General features: G+C 34.8%; 1 protein-coding gene across 1 annotated transcript in view; it reads right to left on the bottom strand.

Annotated features, from left to right (window-relative positions):
- The window catches only part of CRIM1 (cysteine rich transmembrane BMP regulator 1), a 186,784-nt gene that overhangs the window by 69,442 nt on the left and 97,578 nt on the right, over positions 1 to 19,764 (bottom strand). The window contains exons 4-5 of the mRNA XM_085301188.1: positions 17,626 to 17,746; positions 9,020 to 9,141 (exon numbers count right to left, since the gene is read on the bottom strand). Coding sequence (XP_085157314.1) covers positions 9,020 to 9,141; positions 17,626 to 17,746 — 243 coding nt within the window. The remainder of the gene's footprint in view (positions 1 to 9,019; positions 9,142 to 17,625; positions 17,747 to 19,764) is intronic.

Below are 19,764 nucleotides of genomic sequence, written 5' to 3'. Positions count from 1 at the left end.
AATACAGAGTTTATGCTGGCTTTACACTAGCTGTGGCAGGACAGATGGTATCAGACCTCTGATCCCACACAAAGTTAAGCATGACTAAGAGAGACTGTACTTGATTTGGCATAAATGTTCCTGCCCCAGAGTTAAATGAGAAAAAAAATTGGCACAAATTTGGCTCTACATATTGCCTCATGTAGCCACAGCTTTTTTTGTTCTGGGAGCAAGAGCCCTAAAGCCACAGTTGCACTGAACTACACAGCCGCACGCTACACAGATGTAAACTGTGCKAGTTTCTGAAGACCTTTATCTCCAAACTAGACTAAAAATACATACAATCTACTTTATCAAATCATTTTTCTAATGTACTTTAACTTGTACTTTTAAATCTAATCAAATATAGTTCCTCTATATGGTTGACCTAGTCTAAAATAAAATTTCTAGTACTGAGATTTCTCTAGTTTCCCATTGCTGGGGTTTTTCTTTGATTAAAGTCATGAAACAGCTTAGAAATGTATTTAAGTTTTGTAGTGCATTCCTTGCTAGGAAGTATTCTGCACACAGTTATTCCAAGTGCATGAGATGCTTCAGCATCTGTTTACGCAGGTAAGTTTTGGCATTTTCTCCTGTGGTATCAGAGAGATTCCTGTCTGCCTGGGAAGTGAGATTCAAAACAGTTTTTTGCTGTTTAAAGGACAAAAAAAAGCACATGATTCCAGCACTTTGGAAATTCCTTCAGTATATAGAAGAATTTGTATCAGTCTCCAGGAAGGAACTGGTGCAAGTACTGTGAACTTTCCATTAAATGAAAGGGAAGGAAGCTGATAAATTTAAATCCTGTGTCAGTATAAACAAAATACACAAAAGCTTTCTCTTTTCCAAAATCTATGATACCAGGGAGATTGAAAAAAAAARRARRAAAAAAAAGAGAGAGACACAGTATGTTTTAAATGGGAATTTACCCATTTAACAGAGTTAAAGAACAACACACTATATGCTTTTGTTTGCTTCCAAGTATCTCAGAACAAAAATATTTGGGTTCTTACTCTTCATACCATAGGGAAAATATTGCTTTAAGCAATATAAACACAACTGCAGGACCATTCTGAAAGTCCTTCGATCCTGCACCTTCTAAAAAAAGATAGTTTAGAAAGAGAAAACAGGATTAAAACAAACTTACAACTATTATTTGTAATTGTCTATGCAATTACCCATAAATGTTTTATACTTAAAAAACCACTAATAGAAAGAAACATTATTTTGTGGCACCTGCAGTCTGTAGAGGGCAGAGGACACTGAGGAAAAACCTTAATAACAGAAAAAGTCAAATACAGCAATTCACTTTTAAAACACCAAGGAAATCACCACATCTACATAGCAAGGTTGCTAGTAGAGAACGTCTGCATCACTTCTTTAGAAATCACTTTGTGTAGGTGCCGCAAGCCACACAGCAGCTACCTTTGATGGAATTCCTTAAGTATTTTCTCTGGCCATCTCACCAGCAGATCCAAGCCCAGTAAGCTTTAGAGAACTTCAGAGGAAAGACAGCTGATTTGCAGAGGCTGATGTGCCTGTCTCCTTTTACACACAGCAGGCAAGACCTTAAGGCACTCCTCTTGCACAAAGCTGGGCGGAGGCGGAATCATAGAAAAGACGGCTGAAAGACACCTGAATAAAATCAGCTCTACCTGAAGTAAAGAAAGCGTGAAACCAGGGATAAAGCCACATGTAACATAGAAACTGCAGCCTGCCTACTATTAAATAATTCCACAGCTTAAGTATTTTAACTGAACTCAAACTACTGAAATTGTAGCAAGGATAATTCAGGCTAGACAGTATCCCTGCCTCAATCCTCTGTTACAGATGAAATACATGCATTTCTATGTTCATTTTTCTTTTTCAGGTCATACTTTTAAATGTCTTGCTTTTTCCAGTTACTTTCTTCTAGACTCTCTCATTCATCTACATGTACTTCTCAAAATCCTGTAGGACTACTTTTTAACATCCTGCAGTGAGTTACACTCTACCACAGAAAAAGCAACTGAATTGCCAGAGGAAGAGCCTAGGTTTACAGGTGCCTTGGTAGTGCTCTAGAAACATAGGAAAGCCACAGATTTTCTAGATAAAATGGCCAAGAACTTTTGAACRTTCATTCAAAACATTCATGAATGTTTTCATTTTGAAAACATTCATAAAGTCATGCTGTACATAACAGGGAAATACATTTAAATCCCAATAATCTCTGTCAATCTAGCACAGAGAGAAAATGTATGCTGTGACCAGTTTAGCCCTAGGCACCTTACCAGGACACAAGCATCTGAAAAGATCTCAGTACCACTAAAAGCACTGACACAACCTGTCACTTATCCTTCACCATCTATGATAAGCCTGATGCTCAGCAGTAAGATTCTTGTACAGGTCTGGCAATTTTTTCCGTTCAAGAAAAATATTGAATTCTAACCTTGTATTCCAAAATGTTGGCAACCTTGTCCAGGTTTAAGTATCTACACATTTCTAACATTCATGATATTACTAAAAATATTAGCTTACGAAGAAAATTCAGTTTGATAAAAAAAATTACTACTTCACTGAAACAGATGTTACTTTATTTTTTACAACCACACAGATCTGCAGCACCTAACATCTAATATTCTTTGCACACAACATACTATCAATTCCACAGAATTTACCTAGCATCTCATTTTCATTAACTGGTATGAATGACTGACATGATTTTGTACTTTGTCCTTATGTTATTCAAAACTTACCGAGTATTTAATTCTATCCTTTCCCATACCATAACTTAATAACATATGAAGGGAATAAGAAGACAGAATAGCAATTGCTGTGAAGAGTAACTGCATCAACAGGTGAAAAGATGTGTGATTAAAGAGGAATTTGATCTCTCACACTGTACCCTGTATTGAGAAGCAAGCCAGAAGGAACCCAGGAGGCACAGAAAAAAGAAATGGCTCATTTATGTCAGTGGTATTTTCTTAGATGAAGAAAAAAATAGAGCACAGATTATCAGTCACATCAAGTGAAAGAGCTTGATGATAYAGAAGATTACTTCCATAACATCACGTGATGAAGAGTACTACCAAAAACAACACTATAGAAAAGGAGAGTGTTTTGGTCCCAGCAGAAGTTCTCATCCTTGCTTCCCCCTACCAACGCTTGTTCCTTTAGGGCTGAGCATCAGCTACTCCCAATCCCAATGGATGGGGCAACCAAAGCCCAAACTTCACCTTCTCAGAAGGGGTCTGAAGTGAGGCTGCACAGCCACTCCTGGGAAGGCAGGAGTGAGAACATTAGAGAACTAATACAGCTCACACATGGTCATGGCAAGAAAGAAGCCTGGTCCATTAGACCTTGGATTACATTGAAGCAGTAACTAGGACCACTCTCATACACAAGCAACAAAACACATGTAATTTATCATCTTTCACAAAGCAATCAGAGACTCTTTTAATGTAGCTGTTGTACTAAAGGAATTTCACTCAGAAGTAGAAGCCCTAGTTGACAGATGTAGGCAGCTGTAACATGCTGAAAAACTGTCCTCGAATTTCTAAGGCAGAGCTCTAAGTCAGTATGTGCTTTAGTGTAACTTAGATTCAAAAGACCAATGTGCCAATACCCAACTAGAGATCTGGCAGCCAAGGTGCTTTGTTTTCTCCCAACAGTTCCAGTCTTGTTGCACATGCACCTTTCAGCCTCTTCGGATTCATTTGCTGATGCTCTGAGACCTCTTAATTTAATGTTGAATCATTTATTTCTCTACAGCCTCTCCAATTAGAAGAGGCAGCGCACACCAGGCTAAGTAGAGAAAAATCAGAGACTAATAAGTACACAGTGGATCAGAAGAAACCTTGCATTCATTTCTGTTAAGTGCAGGGTTTTGGGGAAGACTGCATATTGGGAATCTCTTGCTCCATTTTTCCCAAATTTATACCATACAATACTTAGTGTCCTCTAGAAGGAAARATTTCAGATTAGTACAAGTAGGAACATTTAACAGTAAGTAGAATAATGCATGCTTAAACAAAGCAATATACAGTCTTAACTTCATTTTAACGTAAGAAATTGAAAGAGGGATTTTTGCCTATTGTGTGGCCTCAGCATTGTAACGCAGTACAACTTTCAGTGAAATTATCTTCTATAGACTTCATAGGTTATCTTAGTTTTCTCTGCATCTACCTCATACTGTTCAGAAATGAGCACATTTGAGTCTGTATGCAGCTGTTCCCTGTTAACTGTTAAGTACTAAACACCGCTATACTAATCTCTRGATTCCCATGCAGCAAGATGTGACTGTAACATAGTTATAGCAGCTATAAATGTATTTATATTATTTTATGTCAGCCAGAGATTTATATTTCATACTTTTGTCKGCATCAGGCTAAAATCCCATTTCATTAATTACCTGGGGCTTACTCTGAAAGCCATGAAGAAAACAAGATTAGAAGTAACATGCAGTCATCTGTCTTGTAAGCAAAGAAACCCAACAAAGTTGTATCACTCTATTTCTCTGCATGTTAGTGTTCAGCACCAGTTCTAGACAGTTGCAACATTTTTTTTTTTTTTTTTAATCTGTTTAGGGCTTTGTAAATTAAAAACTTTTCTTCTGATAAAGAGTAAGAAATAAAAGTGCTGCTGTCATCATTGTGCCAGCTATAATTTTGATAACCAAAGACCAACGTACACTTTGGGATGGCCCAAACACTCACAAAGGATAAAGTGTGGCAAAGAAACATGTCATGTTCTGTCACTGTGTCAAGAAGTGAGGTTTGGCTCGATTCTTACCACCGTTTAAGCCATRGTTTTATTTATATAGATGTTTTCCTTCAAAGTGAAACAAATCAACACATGTCTTCAAGTTTCACCTTTTATATTGATTGAYCTGAGGGAGAACAGTGACATTCTGATGGTAGTAATATTTATCCATTAATTTTAATAGTGAATTATTTTAAGCACATATGTTCCCATTAGTATAATAGTTTTACACAAAATACTCTGACCTCTGGGTATATTCATGATGATTAAAACCCCATGCAGAACCATTATAATATCATCTATCTGTGATACAAATATATTTTTTCTTGACATCTAACTCAAGTGGTTCTGAGCATTACTTTCTAAATTATTTCCTCTAACATAGATCCAGAGCAGAAGCTCAACCTATGCAAGCATTGAACAGCTACAGGCACAGTAGATGCAACACAGTAAGATACACTAATTAATAATAAGCTCTAATTAAATCATTAAACTGAAACATTAGGACAGTTCCCAAGTAGCAGTAAATGTTATTTCAGTGATAAATAACATTTACATAGTTTATTATTTAAAAAACTATGAGAAACAGCAGATTAGTAATGATGGGTGAAATGAGCATGAAAAGCATGAAGAATGAAAGCATGAAAATAATAAATTAACTTATTGACTTACTGCTGTATTTATAATTAAACAGAAATACCTAGAAAAACTTGAATATCTGCAAAGAATGAGGACTGTAGATGATTTTTTTCACTACAGCTTAATACACTTTTCTAAGACAAACCAACCAAACGCGAATTTGAGACATTTAAAGTGTGCATTGCTTACAAAGGTTAGCACACAAAGATCTACAAATGTGTAATAGAGCTTTCTAAATCACTTTTTTGTTAAATCCAGAAAAAAATGTCTGTGAAACAGACTGGTCTGCCAACCAAGAGAACATACAGTGAACAGAACTTGCACCAGAACTTAACTTTCATGTTACACTTTGCTGAACTTGTACACTACCTACTTCTTCAACTGGTCACCGCTGCTGTTCTGCAGCAATAGACCTCTTTCCTGCTCATTAAAGGAAGCTTCCCTAAATTCCCTGTGAAAATGCAACTTTGCCATTCCACTATGTTAGCACATTCTTGCAGTAAGTATTACAGAAGGCTGGCTTGCTTTCACATTGCGCACATCAGTAGGACATCTAACCCAACACCCCACCTTATGCACAAACCTTATTTCTGCAGTCTATGTACATGAACTCTTCACAAATTCCTTTGATTTTAAGGCAGCTCAGATGATCAATATTGTTCCTGACAACTTATYTGTTTCTTACACTATCATTAAATAGACATTATAATATCAGGAAAACTATACTGATATCATTATGTATATGTCCTCTGAACAAAGTCAAGAGATGGTCAACCCCAGAAGTAGTAATAAGCTGGTAACACTGAATATAGTTTCCCTACTTATATATAAACCCAGCAACTTGCATTTGATTAAAACACATCCCCTACAAAGGCATCTAATCTCAGTTTTAAAACAAGATAAGGAATTCAACATCTTCCTGACAGCTCATGCCAATTATTAACCACCTCTATTGAGAACAGTGTGTCCTGTATTTTACTGATYAGGATTTCATTACCTCAACGGAAATTTCTTTTTAATGAAATGAAAAGAATGATCTATGACTATCACTATAAAATATTTTGTCCACCTGTCATTAATGTATGCCATGCCTCTTCTGCATCTGTCTCCATTTTCAAGTCCCTTCTAAAAACTAGAACTGGATATTTAAACTATCAGCCTCACAAAAAGAGTGCCTTTTAAATGGACAAATGTAAGCGTAGGCATTTTTTTGCCCTCCTGCCAGTTTGTTGTTGCATTGGACATTTATTCTTGTCAGAACTAGTTTCACAGGACATCACTGCCTATGTTACAACAGGTGTGACTTGCATTATTTGTCCCTGATACTTGCACTTGACTACGCTAAACATCACTTGAAAAACCCCAAAGTGCAAAGCAATACAGATTAAGTCCTTACYATCCTGTCCTTATTAATTACCTGCCACATGCAGAAGTCTCATGAGGAGACATTCCACAATTGTGCCCAGCTTGTTGACAGAAAATATTTAACATCTTTAGGCCAATAACTATTTTTTTTCCATACGGAAGCACCATTAGTAACGGCACCTTGAAATATCTCGGTTCTAAATATATGTAAGGCATATCCAATTTGCACTGTACAGCTTTTTTTCCTTTTTTCCCCTTTTTTTAAATCAAATTGTGGTACTGACAAAAATGCCCCTTAAAAACCCAGGTTACATCTACCTATTTTAAAATTGTTTTCTTTTTTGAAGACAAACTTTTTCTTTCCGAGCAACCTGATTGGAAAAGTTAAATATTTTTCATAATTTCCTTTATTTCACGTTAGAGTACTTCCAGTATTTCAATACTGATGTTTTAAGGACATAAACACAACAAAAGATTCTCTCTTCCTACAAGCCGTATCTTTCTTCCTATTTGGCCTTTCTGCTCCCTTCTCTGGTAGCAAGTTGCCTTCAAAAACTCCTCTTTTTCCTTCCAATTTAGTCTSTCTTCATAACATATACCAAGATGAAGATTAGGAATGAAAACCCTGAGTGACAAGAAGAAAACCTGATGTCATACGAGGTTGAATCTTTGGAGTTAGTTACGACAAACAAACAAGCCAAAGCAATAGTGCAAAGACATCCAAAACTCATGCAAACTATGCAAATTAACTATGCAAAATRAGTTTAACTTCTCTTGGGAAATCAGAATTAAAAAATGACAAATGATGAAAGGACACGGGCAACCAAAATATCTCTAATGCATTTCTGAGCAYTGCATGATAAAGACTRCAATAGCTTCAATAGTCATACTCACAAATAATTTACGGACCAAAGAGAAACCAGAGCATTAGGAAGGCTGTTTGGTCTGTACTGGTACTTACAAGGACCTCACAGTGGAACCGTCTTAGCATTTTCTACTCAAAGCAGCAAAGTAAATCCTGAACCAAACACTATGTTGAGATGTGCCACACAAATCAAATGCTTCAAACTTACCAAATCATAATGTTCTAATGGAATGTCAGGAATACAAAAACAAAGTAATATGAATATTATTTTAGCGTAACAGGCAGTATACAAGTAAATTRGACAAATTTAACTCTACAGTATCTACAATCTTACCCCAAATATTGAAAAAATTGATCTGAAAGCTAAACAGCCTGTGATTCATTTTTGATGCAAGTTCTGTTATTCATATGAAATAAGTTGATTTTTCATATTTAATATCCCCTACCACCACTAGAGTAAAGTAGGTACTATATGTGCCAAGTATTRTTTTAAAATAAGTATTCAAATATTTTCATTTATTTTTAAATCTACATTTGCAATATAATTGTCTGTAAATATCAAAAATATTCTCCTGGGGAGATTTATATATATATRAATGTATGTGTATATGTAGTGAAAGGCAAAAGGAAAAGCTGTTTCAAGAACATAAAGCACAATTGAACAAGGTGTTTATGGATGCACAAATGTGAAATCTTTGTTCTCAGAAATTATCTGAGCATACAAATGTGCAAGAATAATTTTCCTTTTCCATCTACCATTAGTCAAATATCTAAGTTTCCTTSCAACACACCACAGGAATAGCACAGMGCAGTCCTGAGATACAGTCACTGACCTACRAGATTTAAGGCTTTTAAACAGTCTTTTCTAAACTTTTACAACTAGAAGCAAAGAATGAGAATCAGTCCACCCTTGCACTGACTTATAATTTTCAAAGGTTTTACGTTCATGCTAAAAAATAATTTGCAAATGTTTCTTAAAGTGAACCAAATTGTCTAAATAGCATGCTTTTGTTCAGAACCTTGCAAACAGCAGTCTTGGTGCTCAGGAAAAAAAAACACTTCAGTGAATTACAGTAAACACTACAGTGCCTGCTACTGGCAAAGAAGAACCTGAACAGCTCATGGTGATGAGGAGTCTTTTTGCTAAAACTAAAAAACCCTGCAGCTACAGGGGAAAATGCTTCAKAAATTAAAAGAAATAAACACCACCTTCAAACGACACTTTCCCACTTAAGTACCTTCAATACAACTTCTCGTTCCTTCTTATTAAACAAATTCCAAGAAAATTTTTTCCTTTAAATCCTGACACATTAAAAATAATCAAATACCCAACACACCTGCAATAGACAAATAAAACACTCCTTTTCAGGCACAARAAAAAACTTCACATACCATTGACACATTCAAAGACATCACAGCACTTGCCAGGTGTTCCATCTCCACGCGAGACTATCTGGGGAACGGAGCCTGCCTCGCACACGGGGAAACCGCATAAACCAGAGAGACATTCGCATCTGAAACCAAAGAAAAGGGRAAATCCCATAAATAAGTGAAGCCACGCATGAGTTGAAAGAATAAGCAAAGAGAAAATGGTAAATTATAGCACAAGTTCCAGTTATTGAATTGAATTAGTAATCGTATATGAATATTTCAGAATCACCTTTCATTAACCCAATCACTAAGGTTTTTTTTTAAAAAAAAAACAAAACAAAACACCAAAACCCCACCACTTTTATGCTCATAAGTTAAACTGAGTTCTTTTGTTATGGTTTGCTGATTCAGCAAGCAAGATAATGGTACCGCGCAACACCAACACTTGTCAAGTACTCCATGCACAAATTTATTTCATTTCAGATTGAAAATAATTTTATTCTCTAGATTTTCTAAATTAGAATTCTTCAATTCTGCGAAAGATCTAAATTGGTAAAACACCAATAGCATTATCCAAGCTTATTAATCGAAGGAACAATGTCCTCTCATCATGAAATACTCTTTGCCCAATTTTGTATTGGGGATAATCAAAGAGAAAGGAAGATAAGTAATTTACACCTTAAGTATAATGCAAAATCATTAAATCTGTATCAAGTCAAAAAATGGCACGGTCTCTTTTGCTTTTTGATGGTACCACCTCCAGTTTAGAGAAGGGCAACCAATTRTACAAGATGCCAAATACTGGAGAAGGCTGGATATATACAAAATACAACAGTCAGAATGATCCAATCWGTAAAAACTAATAGATACAGAACATTTCATTAATGTGAAGGGTAATGCTTATTTATTTAAGAAAGCAGCCTAAAGAAGCAGAAGATACAAAATGCAGATAAGCAGTAATCACATGCTTGTTTCCAGATTCTTCACTTTATAGAATTTCAAACCAAGCTTCTATGTGACATCCAGTATGTGCCAGCATATAACAGCACTGTTTCCAAGTCAACACTTCACACTTGCATAGGTTTACATTTAACAGAGTTCTTGCCATAAAGAGGTGGCATCCTATAGGGACAGGCAGCCTTGAGTATAGGACAAAATGAACAGGAAAAAAATATGTGCAAATATTACAGCTGAAAAATATCAGGGAAAGCACTCAAAGTTTTCCAGTTGCAGTTCAAAGATTTTTTTTTTTAAAAAAAAACAATTTGTATATTAATTTGGCATCCCACAAATGTATATGGATTTTAAAAGGAAAAAAAAGGAACTAAACCCTATTCTACAATTATGAGTTAAAACAAATGAAAATAGGAGCTCTACTTAAAATATAACTATTCCAAGCAACTCCCAGATTAAACCAAATATTAGCAAGAAGCATCATCAGCACTCATTCAGTTTATTTATTTTTTATTCTTAAAGAGCAAGAAGCTCAGTTCTATTCTATCGTGTATGCCTCCTTAATTGCCCAACWGCAATTCCACCTCAGAGCAGGGTACAGCTGAAGAAGAGCCTGCTCCCAACAGACAGGTTTTTGGTATTTCTCCCACTAATCTTACTAGTGACTGCTGTTGTAAGATAATACTCAGAAGGAAAATATCAAGAGATACAAGTAAAGACAAGTAATCTCACCAGACCTTTCTTATACTATCTGAAAAGGACTTTTAAAATACTGCATTATTATAGAGTATTGCTATCAAGGGGCAAATGAATCCTTGAATAATCAGCATTACATCACATTTCACAAATAAAAGTGTGCCAAGGCAAACTGAAGCAATCTAATTCTATGAGCRTGCATATAATAAAGTATAGCAACAATTACAAAACAGATGTTTCAGGGTTTCTGTTYGATAGTAGTGTGCTTACTGTAACAGTCAAGTATAATGAACTAAAAAAAAATGGAGTCTAGAAATCAGAAGTTTTATTCGTCATACTTGTGTTTTTGACAGTCATTTTTCATCTTAACTTCTTATTTGTAAATACAGAAAAAAGAGAAACTCAGTAATTTTCCTTACTGCATGCACTTGCCTTCAGAGAGGCAGAAGGAACAACGGCCGCAGGGCTCCTACTAAAAGGACCAAAAAAAACCCAAATGATTTTTGATAGTGGCTTCCCTTTAAAACGATTCAGCTTCCTCCTTTGGCTTGTGGAATGTGGGAGAGGTATGGGGCAGAAAAAAAAAAAAAAAAGGTAGAGGAGGTGCACCTGGAAAAGAGTTCTCAAAAGAAAATTACAACACGTATCCTTGTTTCGTTTGTTCCCTTTTGCCTTATCCTATTTTACCTTATTCTACAAAAAAATGAATGAAAAAAAACTCCATCCCCCTGCACCCTCAACAGAGATTCCTGAAGGTTATATCCAGGAGTATCAGCGGATGAAGGCTGAGTGTAACACCCTTGGCCAAAAGAAGTGTTCTGAAAGAAGGGAAAGAGCCAATGGTGCACAGAAAGACATGAAAATTTTCACAAAATTTGGTATGGCTATCTCACCTTTTACTGCCCCAGTAATAAAGATACTTAAARAAGAAAAATGGCCTCTAGAGATTGATGGAAAAGAATGTTTAGCAGGTTCAAGAAATTTGCACCTTAACCCATCTAGTAGACATAGATTCAGAAGCTGATTTTCCCTTGTGATAACAATAAGAAAAAAAAAAAGAAGTGCTTATATTTTCCTAAAGAAAAAAAAACCTTTAAAAACATTTATATATGCACACACACAGAGACAACCCAAGAGTGATTTTTAAAAGCCTTAGTAAAAACATTAAGCTTTGGTTCAGTTAGCCTATGTTCCAACATAAAAAATAAATCTCTAGAAGAATACTTAAATTCAAAATGAATTTGAATGAAATTCAATGAAAYGAATGAAAACTCACACAAATGTTTTCAAAAATAAAACGGTAAACATCATGGAAATACACTGGTGCACATTAATTTCCAAGTTTCGTGAGCTGAAATTACTAATCTTAGTACTATTGCCTCCACAATAAGCTTTTTCAAACACGTATCTTCTCAATTTATCATAATGAATGTGATATAAAGATGAGTTATTTGCAGAAGAATATTAAATAATTAGATTAATAACACACACTTTTCTTGTTCTCTCACCTTCTTTCCGAAACCACTTTTAAAAATAACCCCCCCCAAAAAAAAAAAAAAAAAAGCCAAGACAAAAATCACTGGAAGGCTCGATAACTTTAAGATAGGCCCACCTCACAGGACTGAGAAAGATGTTTAGAAGACTGGTGGTAGTCAGTGTTCCCTTTTCTGCAGAAAAGGACCTCTCCCATTCACAATAAATATGTATTTTTTAAAGAAATATAATAAATATGTTTTTTGTTCAGACCTATAACAACTATAACCACTTTTAAAAAAAACCACCCCCAAAAAAAAAAAAAAAAAAGCCAAGACAAAAATCACTGGAAGGCTCGATAACTTTTTAAGATAGGCCCACCTCACAGAACTGAGAAAGATGTTTAGAAGACTGGTGGTAGTCAGTGTTCCCTTTTCTGCAGAAAAGGACCTCTCCCATTCACAATAACCAAAGACTAGCACAATCATTCAGCAACAACAACAACAACAAMAAAAACCTGTAACAGTTGTAAGCAAACAAAAGCCCAACCAATTTTATAGATATAGCTCCCACCTGATTAGAAAGAAAGAAATCCATGCATCGTGGAATGCCTACACATAATCCRAAAAAATATCCATGCACAGGAGAAAGATGGACTTTCAAGTTTAAGGCTGAGATAAAGATGCACTACTTTCCATGACCTACRATTTTGATGGACAAACCTATACCAATTATTTCTGAACCTTTTCTAATCCAGAGCATATCTGCACTTCTGGTCTGAGGTTTTTAAGTCAGTCAGTCAAGCAAACTTATTATTGGGATTTGGTGAATATACTCTGGATGCTTTTCTCCTCCCAAAAGGAAAGATAGCTATATTATCAGAAAGATATTTATGCCAACATGTGCATGCTGCAAGAGCTAGTCAAAGGAGATAAAGGGTRGCCAGCACTTCACCATGACTAATTCCAAAATCCCTCTAAAACKCTGGGGGAGGTAGGGTGTGGGGAATGGTTTTCTTCAATAGTAAGTAATTTGGAGAAGAGGACATATTTCCATTTTGCAAATGTTAATCTTGTGAGACAGCATTAAAAAGCTCTATTTTTTTCATCTAGAATCCAAGCTGACAAAAGGACTGGTGAATACAGAAGCCAGAAATATAGGAGGAAGGAGCTCAGAGGGTCAGATCAGTGTCCTCAAGGGAGGGGAAGGAAAAAAAAAATCATAAAGTAGTCTCTATCCAAGCAATGTTGGTTAGTATTAAGGAGTGAAGRATGAAAATAGTCAGCAATTCAATCCTCTATCAAATTTTCCATTATTTTTCTCTGTACAGGTATCAAAAAAAYCAGGCTTTGCTTACTACATTTTACACATTTAATCCTTTTGAATAYTGGCACAGCATTAGCATCTTCCTAGTTCTAGAGAATTTTCTTGTTTCATCAGGTTTTATTAGGAGAAGGACCCAGAACTGTTGAAAAAAGACCACAATGAAAATGGAGAATGGAACGAATCTGGAAGCTACGAGATTTGCAAGAGGGGAGAGCACAGCAAGAACGAGAACCAGCGCAGGGGTAAGGTCTATACTTAGAACATGGACGCAGGGTGATAAAGCTAGGACAGGAAGAAAGGAGAGAAGAGCTCACAAGGACTRAATTTATTAAGTATTCTAATAAAAAGTACACTCAGAAAGCAATGCAGATAATCTAAAAATATTTAGTGTAAAGCTATCGAAATACGCAACTTGCTCATCTGTACACGATCATATGAAAAGTATACACGGACATGTGAGCAACATGTACAAAAGCCAACACTAATCATGGAATAAACCAGTTCCTATTGTTATATTCCATTCTTCACAGATAAAAATAAACAAATATTCATCTAGAACTCTACACTTCAAAAGGGCTATGAAAAGGATCTGAAAACTTGAAGGAAAATAATTCACAATAGAAAAAGAGGATATATCTGAAGATAACAGATTCGGTAAACTTCACATTACTCTCACTTAGCTTTCTAATGGAAAAAAATAAACATATTATCAAAATCATGGTAACACATTTTCTTTTAAGAGCTTTAATGTATTTTTATTCTATAAGCTCCTCTGAGAAGAGAGTATCTTTACCTATTACCACAGACAGGCATAACATTTAGTTCTCCTAACGTAATACTTGGAAATTTAAGGTAAATATTTTGTGATAGGCTGAAGAAACCTGAAGCAACTTCTCTTTTATTATTAATGCCAAATCACTAGGCTGCTATTTGCAGTATTACATTAGAAATCACTCTGAGACTAAATGAAATTAATGCACTCTAAATTGAATTACAAGAACCTTAGGTATCAGACATTTCTTTAATATCCACACTTTTTTTCTGGACATCGCTGGAGGAGGTTTCAATATTTCAAGGATGCATTCAAGAACTCTCTCATATCACACATGCCAGCAAGTGCCAGATGCTATTTCCTAGCATATTGCATACAAGAAATCAGTCAAATCTAGGCTCAGGACAGAAGTCTATCTGCTCCTCCTGTAGGTGACATCAGCAGCTAATTGTAAATTTAGAGTCATAGGCATAAATTCATTCATCCTTATCCTTGATACTGTTCTCAACTGCTCTCCGGTTCCACTACTACTAAACCATTATTTTAGTAGCAGTAAATGAYACAACTATAATTTCTTGAAGTTGTCCACAATACCAACAAAAATAGCTTCATGAAGTCTAAAAATTATGATTCAGTGAAACACTGTTTCTTTGCTTTAAACAAATTATTGTCAAACTTTTATTAAAATATACAGTAACATCTCTTTTGGATTTAATTTTAATGGTTAAAATTAAATGATTAAAATATGGATTTAGGCAATTCTGAACTGAATCATGGCCAAATTATTGTTAATATTTCTTTATGATCATAAATCTTCAGCAGGCATAAAGCAAAGTATCTATATGATTTTAATTCTGCTATATGTGGCTTTCCTTCTTTCCTTCTCACTTACTCTACTAAAAAATGTTCTTTATTGGTTTGGCTGAATTAAGGCAATCCAAAAATCCAGCAACCCACATAATGACTACAGACTGCAAATATAGAGTGACCCCCAAAATTAAGATGAATGGAACAGTATAAGACCTCTGTAATTGTTTCAACCTGTCTGCAGACTCAGATTAAATTATACTATGTGTTGCAGTTTTATACATCCAGAATGACCACACAAAAATATTGCCAAATATGGTCTTAAAAACAAAATACCTCAGAAATTCTGACCGCATCATAAGACTCCAGGAGCTAATAACTCATCTACCTCAGCTTTGACCATTTGTTAAACACCAATCCCAGTAATGCCCAGAAATCTGCTTTCAAAGAGGTTTTACTGAAATTTAGAATTATCTGATAGTTCACACATACTATGCTTGCTTATACAATTAGGGTCATCATGTGCAGGAGATGGGAATATTGTTTTTGTCACTTAAGTACCATGCACATACACAAATACATTTTATTAATCAGTTACAATTACTACATAGAAAATCAATTGACTGTAATTAAAAAATATTTTCAAATAAATAAAAAGAAGATTCTTTCAGAGACAGGCTTGCATTATCTATTTTATTTAAGATCATTTCTCACATTTTACCATGTGCCTTAAATATCGGAAGCATTTTCAAATAACGATTTTTCTAAAGTAAAAAAGTAGTTTGATTTTCTCTGTACTCTATGTTCCTCGATAGAAGGAATACTGAAGTTATCATTTCAGAAATGTAAAAAGTGGACACTTTTAATTTCTCAAAGCAATATAGAGCAAAACATTTTTTCACAGTATATAAGACTGCACAAAAATGGAACATTATTTKTGGAAAACAAAAACAGCTTTGACCTGTTCATCACTTTCAAATTTGTTTTAGCTTGCCAGATTGGAAAGTAAACTTCTATCGTTAATTTAACCTTTACGCTTTATATTGTTTTATGAGTATTCATCTAAATAGAAACCTCAAGAAATTTTTCTCTGAGGTTGCTGCTTTGGCTTTATAATCTATCTTTCTGGATACAGCCCTTACTAGCATTCTATCCTTGTTGCCCTAAACAGGCTGAGCTCCTGCGGCAGCAGTACCAGTACAATGAGCAGTTTAAATCTCCAGTCTCCCCTGTGCTCCCAACTAGCCTGACCAGCTCTCTACTGATACGAAATCAAGAGTTTCTAGGAAAGTTAATGAGAACATATTAAAAAAATAAAGGGGGAATCCTGAGACCAGGAGACCATCTTCTGGCCCAAGATTCAAGAAAGAAAAAGGAAAAAAAAGAACTAAACTTCAACTCTGAATGAAAGGAGACTCGTAGCATTCACTTAAGTATAAAAGTAATTTTTAAAATAACAAACTATTTTGTGAACTATACAACTGTTAAATTTGTCAAATTTAGAAATAATATTTTCAAAGTTCAATGGACAAGATTACTGCATTACATGAAGACTTCTTCACGTCTCTTTTCCAAATTTCTATTTTAAAAAAAAAAAAAAAAAAAAAAAAAAAACTTTGATTTCACCACTCTCGACACAAAGAGATACTGGTTAAAAAGCGATACATATTAAATGCACGGCCAAAGAGTACTCAGTAGGGAAGTGTACTGAATCCTTATATAACCTTTGGTCTTTCCTGCTTTCTGAATTGTTTGCGAGTTTATCACTTCTTTACAATCTCACAAGAGGTCTCGGCTATGACAGATTAGTACACCATGAAGAACTTCACAGTGATTAAACCCACTAGTCATATTCCTGCAAAGCATATTCTCAGTTTTGTTTAAAATACTTTCACAACAATGGTACTTTCTGCATGTTTTTGTATTAATTACTTAATTTTGTATTAATTAATTAATTGCACATATTGCTGAATCTGTTTTTGTGAAGTATACTGTAAAAACAGAAGTTGCAACAGTGGTGCAGAATTCTGGAACAAAACCAACTCAAAAATTGTCCAATTTTTCTGAAATGTAGGTATAATTTATTAGGAAATAGACTGAAGTAAAACAGAAGAGAGCATTCAAAACCTCTGTTTACATACAGTTCCATTAGCCATTTTCTTTGAGCTTCTCACAATGGTCTTCCACACACACAAAAAAACCCCTTTTCATTCTTTAACATTTCCTGACTTATCTTGTCATTTCCATCATGGAATTCCTTACCAAAGACCTTCAGAGTTTCTCAAAATGATTTACTTTTGTCAACTGAACTGTACATACTGCAAATCTGCCTAATTTAGAGGTCCAAATACCACAAAGTAATCAGTTAAGACTCAAATCCATGCTAAGAAGAGATTTTTGCTTGAAAACAGATGGATTTAGTACTTCTATAAAACTGATTTAACCTACTTCATGTAACTTCCATTCTATATTAATATTTATTACCGTAGAGGTATGCATTATTATCCTGCTTTTAAAGTACTGAGCTTTTAGTATCACAAATTACAGAGAACAAGGGAAAAAAAAAAAAAGTACTTGGCCCTCAAGACAAGGCACAAACCTTGTGGGAAGGGTACAGCAGCCATCAGCCGTCAGCCTGACTTGGGTTTCATAGCTATCCAGTGGACAAACAACTTGCTGAACAGGAGGGCATTCCACCGTGCTGCAATCCACGCTGAACACTGAAGGAGGGAGAGAAAATTTGTTTTATTTATGCTTTAGAAGTCTTGTGCAAATGAAGTCATCACRAATAATTAGGCATGTATCAGTCAGAAAAGGGATTTAATGAGTGCATTTTCTGTAGTGACAATAMAGAATACTTTCCCTCTCACTAACATTATTAGCTTTTTAAAACTGTAGAGTGAGGAAACAACTGAACTAGTATTAGTCAATAAAAAAAGTACTGGAAATCAGAAAGTGCTAACAGTCAAGACTGTTGCATTACCAGCTGAAGCACTTTTACTAAAAACACATTCTCTCTCGTCCACTTTTTAAAACAATTGGCAATTTAGTAATATTCTTTTATTTTTCCCAATTAAAAACAGAGAATAAAATACTTGAGATACAAGAAATGAAAAAAAAATATAGAAGATGCACTTCAGACTAATACTTGCATATTTAAACTAAATTAAATCATTAAGGATTATTTCATAAGGCTATGTTGTTTAGGTATTCGTACATGACAACATGGAAATGCAGATTAACATGTCTATCTGCACAAGCTGAAGAATTCCTCAAAACTCTTTTTAGGAAGCATCAAATGCTAGGAAAAGCAAAATTTAGGCTGAATATTCACCTAATCCTATGATTCACACTTGTAAAGTCATAAAATAGCTTTAACTTATTTAGTCCTATATCTCCCATGTTATAGCAAACAATGATAGTTCAGGCAACGCCTATTTGCTATTTCTTGTCATAACTATACTAACCAAACACAGAATTAAAAACATTTCCGTTTTAAAAGAAATAAGCTACCAACAGACAGAGTACGCAGGATTAACTGTTATCAGACRGAAAATTATGAAGTACAATGTAATTAATTACTGATAAAACTTAATTTCACATCAGCATTGACACCATTACTGCCTGTCTTTTAATATAGTAATTATGTAGCTCAGCAGTGCTAAGCCACGATTTTCTACAAGACCTAATTAATTTCAGAAGCCCCATTTTCTGTGTTCCTAGGCTCATACTTTCCAGGTTTGATTCTCAGAGGTGCAGAGCAATAATTAAACTGATTGGAATGAGATATCAGCCTCAGAATTACACCTGGAAAGTACAGTTCAGCGAGCATTTGAATGAGAGCACAAGTTCAAAGAAATAGAATTTTTTAGTTCATCAAAATTAGAACCAGTAGTCTTGTCTTCAAGATCACTAATTTTCAAAATGTTTACAAAAATGTGAATGTTCTCTGTACATGCGATATTCAGAATCTGCCTTTTCGCAGTTATTGGAAGACAGATTCATCTCTTAAACTATTAAGAGCAACCTGACAAGTTCAAGAAAGGATTCATTGACAAACATACAAATGAATTAAACTCCATTTGGTGGAGCAATTCAGCAARATCACTATATTTAAAAGGAAAAATTCCAGTTACTAATCTAGTTGACGTAATAATTGTAGTGAAGTAGTACTATWATTTTTCTTTGTAAGCACATAAGGATACCTATATAGTGTTAAGATCAAAATAATTAATTTTAGAATACTTCTCTAAAAAAAAGTTTTTTATTCCAAGTTATTAACAAATAAAATGTTTGAAACAGCTACTCTGAGAAGCCTATGTCTAGTTTCACCATCATATTGAGTACTGAGAAGCAGCATCATCAAACATGAGCTACTCAGTACTGCTCAGTAGTTTAAAACCTTTCAAATGGGTACATTGTCTTAGGAGATGTCTCACTATCACTGAAAAGCAGCCCAAACTTCTCTTTCTTCATTAAGAAACATACATACCTAAGAAAAATAAAATCTTTAAAAGGTTTGGTCTATCCACCAGTAACTATCGTACCAAAAGAATATAAAGTGTCCTGCTGAGTCAAAGTATTGGTCCAGCTAACCAGTAGTTTACCTCCARCAGCGGCAATAAAAGATGCTAGTTAAGGAGAGCATCCGGGTTTTGCTGCTSTCTATGATCCATTCCTTCATATTCCACCATCAACTTGGGGTATTAAAGTATACACTATGAAGTATATATATACC

This window comes from Rhea americana, unplaced genomic scaffold (genome assembly GCF_003343005.1).
Source record: "Rhea americana isolate MKP2758 unplaced genomic scaffold, rheAme1 scaffold_173, whole genome shotgun sequence".
NCBI classification, from domain to species: Eukaryota; Metazoa; Chordata; class Aves; order Rheiformes; family Rheidae; genus Rhea; species Rhea americana.
The sequence above is the reverse complement of the archived record's forward strand: the minus strand, read 5'-3'. Positions and strand labels throughout refer to the sequence as shown.